Source organism: Pituophis catenifer, unplaced genomic scaffold (assembly GCF_029215685.1).
Source record: "Pituophis catenifer annectens isolate HBS135680 unplaced genomic scaffold, rPitCat1.0.hap2 SCAF_7, whole genome shotgun sequence".
In the NCBI taxonomy this organism is placed as follows: domain Eukaryota; kingdom Metazoa; phylum Chordata; class Lepidosauria; order Squamata; family Colubridae; genus Pituophis; species Pituophis catenifer.
Window position 1 is genome coordinate 79412010 of NW_027256887.1, and position 6000 is coordinate 79418009.

The window sequence follows — 6000 nt, forward strand, 5'->3', positions numbered from 1 at the left end:
TCGTTCCCACCACTCATCTCCTTCCACTTATGACTATATGACTGTAACTTTGTTGCTTGTATCCTTACGATTTATATTGATATTGATTCCTGATTGCTTATTTGTACCCTATGACTATCATTAAGTGTTGTACCTTATGATTCTTGATGAACGTATCTTTTTTTTAATGTACACTGAGAACATATGCACGAAGACAAATTCCTTGTGTGTCCAATCACACTTGGCCAATAAAAAATTCTATTCTAAAAAAAAGTAGCGGGGATTGTTCAAATCTTGGGGGCAATCTTATTCCAGAGGGCAGAGAAGCTGAGGTTCTGGAGTTCTGATAGATGGCTTTGTTTAATTCAAAGAACCCAGAGTGCACCAACTTTGTCAGATTAGATCAACTGGGCAGAGACCATAGGAGATTAGCAAGTCTTCATGTTACCAAGTAACCAGGCCCTATGCCATTAGAAGCTTTATAGATAAGAACCAACCCTGTACCCAGAAGCAAACTGTCAACCGATGAAACTCATGAAGCAGAGCTATTACAAGGGCAGTTTGAGCCATGCCCATCACCAGGAGTGGGATTCAAAAATTTTAGCAACCGATTCTCTGCCCGGTTGTTGGGTGGGTGTGGCCATGGTGGGCATGGCCTACTCAGCCTCCTGCACCATAGTGGGGGGGGGGGGAAGGTGGCATTTTCGCCATCCCCAAGCTCCAGAGGCTTTCCTCAAACCTCCAGGAGGGCGAAAACAGCCTCCTCTGGGATCTGGAAGCGTTTCTGGAGTTCTGGAACTTCCGGAGGCCCGTTTTTCACCCTCCCCAGGCTCCGGAGGCTTTCCTCAAGCCTCCGGGAAGGGGAAAACAGCCTCCTCTGGGCTCCAGAGGCCCTTCGGAGGCTGGAAAGGGTGCCTTTCCAGACTTCTGGAACTTCCGGGAGGCCCATTTTTCTCCCTCCCAGAGCCTCCACACGGGCCCTGCACTTACCTGGCATCCAAAATGGGCTGCATGGAGACTCCTGGGAGGGGCAGGGCGGGGTGGGTGGGGTCAGCCAGTCCTTGCAACTACCAGTTCGGTGAATGAGATGTAATATTAGCATCCGGTTCACCCAAACCAGTCCCAAACTGGCTGAATCCCACCCCTGCCCATCACTGCCTGCATGGCTGCCTTCTAGACCATTTGAAACTTCCAGTTGGTCTTGAAAGGCAGCTCCACGTAGAGCACATTGCAGTAGTCAAGCTGTGAGATGAACAGGACATGGATGACTATCTGAAGGGACCCCCAACCTAAGCAATGGTAAATGTAGCATGATGTTCTGCAGAATACCTGTGAAGCTATACAAAGGCCATAATTGCTACCTGCTCATCAAGCAGGAGCAGTAAATCCAGAAATACCCCCAAATTGCACACCATCCTTGAATGGGAAAGTGTCACTCCATCCAAGATCAGAGGTGGAATATCCCCACATTAAGGTGGCCCAAACACTCACTTTCAGGGGAGGTATTTACTTACCCTTGCTACCAGTTCGCAAATGTGAACGCACATGTATGACTTCCGTGCATGCGCAGGACCTTCTGCATATGCGCAGAGCGTCAAAAATGGGATGTGATGACGTCCTGTTGGGTGGGCAGAGCTTCCCGCCGCCACCGCTACCAGTTCACCCAAACTGGATAGAACCGGCTGAATACCATCACTGACTCATGGTCACTCAGTCTTGATAGGTTCAACTCGGAGTTGGCTACTCTCCATTGAAATCCATACAGTCTTCAGGTACTGGGATGGAAGCTTGACAGCTTCTCTTGACCAGCCCTGAGTCAATATAACTGGGTATCTTTAATGTATTCATGATACCGAACCCCAAACTGGCAGCTGACCCCTTGATTTCATGGAGATGTTGAAAAGGAGAAGAGAGAGAAGTGGACGTGTTTACTTTGCAGCAGAGAAGACTGAGGGGAAATATACAGGAGTTTTCAGAAATCTAAAGGGCATTATATAGAGGGGGAATGGATCTCTTCTCTTCTGCCCGAGAAATTCCAGGTTAGGTTATCAGGAGGAATTTTCTCACGGTAAGACCTTGCCTTATGAAAACCTTACCTTATGAAGTGATATTGGAGAACTTCAAACAAAAATACCCTCCCTTTTTATGACCCTGTAATCCCTTAATTCAGGGTAGAGTTGGGGCAACTAGATGGAGCTGAACGTTTACTGGCCAGATGCCCTTCCTGACACCATGCGGAATTCACAGTAGATATTTTCTCTTTGCAGAAAATATAGAGGTATAGATATAGAGAATCCTCTATCTTCTGATAGAGAAACCTCTGCTGCTCTTTAGGATCGAACTCTCAACCTTCTGAGTGGGAGGAGAGTAATATCACCATGAGGCTACCACGGCACTCATTATTGGAGATCTTCAAACAGACCTGTCTAAAATGCTTTAAAGGAACCTGAACCAAGAGGAGTTTGAACTAGATGATCTTTGAGGGTCTTTCCAAATCTAGGATTCTGTGATAAATTGGCTCATCAGCGATCATTGGACCTTAATATTTGTCTTCTTTGATAATTAACCACACAAGTGAAACCATTGGCACTAAATTCCATAGCTTGCAACAAACAAACCACTTTCAGATTTCCCAAAATGATTGGACCCCCTCCCACAGTTGACCACTTGTATCACCTGCACATGATACTGACCAGTTGAAGAAGGACAGAAGCTCCTTTGGTCTATGTTCATCGGGGTTGTAAACACTTAAAGGACACACAATGGCTCTTATTCCTCCAGAGCCAAGGCAGGTGGCCAACAACGCAATGTAGAAGAGGATTTCCTGCTTCTTTTTAGCCAAAGTGTGGAGGACATAGTGCTTATCTATGAAAAAATCCTCAAAAGGGAAGGCCACCACAGGTAACAGGGCTGTACCTGCAGAAAGAAAGGAACATCTGAAAGCATTACATAGACATGTTATTTTGGGAAGTTCTGAAGGAACATAGACTTTTTGAAGTGGTAGGTGCCTTATAAATTTTGGGAGCAGGTCATGGTGGCTCTTAAAAAAGAACTAAGGCAGCCATTGACTTGCAACCATTTGTTTAGAGACCATTCAAAGTTCGGACACTGAAAAAAGTTATTTACAATTGGTCCTCACACTTACGACCGTTGCACGGTCTCCAAGGACATGTGATTAAAATTTGGGCATTTGGTAAGCAGCATTTATTTTTACAAATTTACAATTTACATCCCCAGGTCATGTGATTGTCATCTGTAATCTTCCCAGTCAATTTTTGAAAAGGAAAGTCAATGGGGGAAGCCAAATTTGCTTAACAAATGTGTGAGTCACTTAACAAATGCAGTGATTTGTTTAACAATCATGACAAAAAAAAAGGTCATAAAATCAGGCACAACCCCACTGAACAACTGCCTTGCTTTGCAATGGAAGTTCTGATCCCAATTGTAGTTATAAGTCAAGGACTGTCTGTATTTCAAATGAGGTTAGGCATTAACAAAATGGCTGCCACAGTGGACTTTGCCAGTCAGAAGATACAATTAACTATCCTGTCATTCAATTATCTCAGTTGAAGCTTTGTCCTTTTTAATGTCAATAGGTAGCGCACTTCCTAACAAAGCCATCCAGCTAAGGCAACCTGCTGTTCTGATTTTTTTAAAAAAATGCCCCTGGGAGCTGTTGCTGGAGGCATAAATAAACAACAGAATAAGAGAGTTAGAGGGGACCTTGGAGGTCTTCTAGACCAACCCTCTGCTCAGGCAGGAAATCCTATACCATTTCAGACAAATCATTGTCCAAACTCTTCTTAAAAACCTCCAGTGTGGGAGCACCCACAACTTCTGGAGGCAAACTGTTCAACTGGTTAATTGTTCCATCAAGAAATGTCTCTTTAGTTCTAGGTTGCTTCTCTCCTTGATTAGTTTCCACCCATTGTTTCTTGTCTTGCCTTCAGGTGCTTTGGAAAATAGGTTGACCACCTCTTCTTTGTGGCAGCACTTTAGATATCAGTGTCAGGGGGTTAAGAGGTTATATACAAGGCGTTAACCCCATCTTTTGTGTTTTGTCTGTTTTATTTTTCAGGGTGTGCTTTTTTTCTGCCAGGGGGTGGGGGGGAGACGCCTGTCAGCTTTGGAAGCCATATTAGGCCGGAAGCTTCCATGCTGCCACTTTCTCATGTGTGGGAAAGTAGGAGGGGGAATTTAGTAGAGGGGTTGTCTTTAGACATAATAGCATTCTTCCTGTTGGTCAAGGTCAGGCCGATCCTGCATCTGGAGAAGGAGTGATCGGACTGCTGTCTTGAGATGGGATGGCAGTTGATTGGAGCATGTGATCAACTGAGGACTGAGGGGATGGTTTTGGGGGGTTTGATTTACTGAGAGAAAACCCGGACCTTTCAGATTCGGGTTTTCCCAGATGTGCCAGTTTACCTATTCTAGTAAATAGAACTTTGAAAAATGCTTGCTTCAGAGTTTTTACTTGGAGTTGGGGGGTTTTCTGGAACCCTGACAATCGGAACACTGCTATCATATTATCTCTAGTTCTTCTTTTCATTAAACATTCATCAAAAATAATAAAGCTCTACTTGTAATTTTCTAAAATTAAACCAAAGCACTGTAAAGTCAAAAAGACTTGGGACAATATTGCTTATTCTTTCCTTAACCTGACATCAGTCTGAATTGCCTCAAACTTGAGAAATCTCTGCTTGTTGTCTCAAGGCTGATTAGTTTCATCCCTTATGGTCTACATGACTGTCACAGCATGAATGACAGGAAAAGCAACATAAGTTCCCCCCAAAATGTAAAAAAAAAATTAAAAAGAGGCCATATATACTACTTCAAAATATGCCGCACATTGATTTCTCAAATGCCCCAGTTTGATACAGAAACATCCAGGTTTTATAAAGCTATCATTTGCGTACCATTTACATTTGGAAATAACTGGCAGCTACCATAAGGTGCCCCAAGAAAGTGATACCTACCGATAAAATGCAGCAAGGCACACAGGTACACCAGTCTGATCCGTCCCACCGGGTGCTCAGCAAGCCAGCCTATCAGAACTGGGGCCACCATACACGCCCCAGCAAAGCAAACATTGAGCATGGCGGCTTCGTAATTGTGATAACCAAGCTTGATGGTGCAGAAAAGAATCATGTTGCAGACGATGCCGTAGAAAGTAAATTTTTCGCACAGTTCCACCAGCAGTAAGCAAACCATCACCTGGAATTCTTTCTCAAACTTTGAATTTGCCAGGCCAAGGGGATTGGCTAGTCTTTTTTCTATCTTGGAAACGTGATTCAGAAGTTGTTCGTCCTGCCCAGGTCTTAAGTCTAAGAGAGGCATGACTTTGAAGGTTGCTGTGAGCAACGGAACGTGTGTGTCAGTGTGTCTATGTGTATGTGTGTGCTTCAGTTTACCCTCTTCTATAATTAACACCTAAGTGAGAGATTTGTGTTAGATTCCATCCTCGGCCACAATTTTCAGAGCGAGTCCTATTTTCATTCTGTTTAAAAAAAAAAACAGATTCAAAACATTGGCATTGATTTTATAAGACGGCGCAACTTCTGTATTAAAAAAAAACCCACAAAAAAAAAAAAAAAAAAAAAACACCCCAAAACCATCCCTGTTTAATTAGCTTGTTAGGTGGCAAACATGATCTGTGCCCTCTCTTCCACCTACCTCCAGACCACAATTGCCGATTAAAATTATGTGAATCCAATACAATGTGCAGCAAACTTTATCTGTCCGTTACAGATAAAATACCTTGGCAAAATTCAAGTATTAGGATCGAGAAAATAACATGAGGCTAATATTCCGATGCTTTAATTAAGCAGCCACGAATGAAACTGGAAGTAAACAGATAAAGATGTGATGGATACACATTACAGGATGAACAACAGCTTATCGTTATTACATTTTGCTATTTTCTTAGTTAAATTCAGATAAGAAAGTTAATTAGGAAAAAAAAAACTATATTCCACTAGATTTAAGTGTAGTAAGTAGGATCTCCATCAACAAACCTTCTTC

General features: G+C 43.1%; 1 protein-coding gene across 1 annotated transcript in view; it reads right to left on the reverse strand.

Annotated features, from left to right (window-relative positions):
* The window catches only part of SLC15A5 (solute carrier family 15 member 5), a 54578-nt gene extending 49262 nt beyond the window's left edge, over nucleotides 1–5316 (reverse strand). The window contains exons 1-2 of the mRNA XM_070947791.1: nucleotides 4956–5316; nucleotides 2673–2895 (exon numbers count right to left, since the gene is read on the reverse strand). Of these exons, the coding sequence (XP_070803892.1) occupies nucleotides 2673–2895; nucleotides 4956–5316 (584 nt within the window). The remainder of the gene's footprint in view (nucleotides 1–2672; nucleotides 2896–4955) is intronic.
* Nucleotides 5317–6000: the final 684 nt, after the last annotated feature.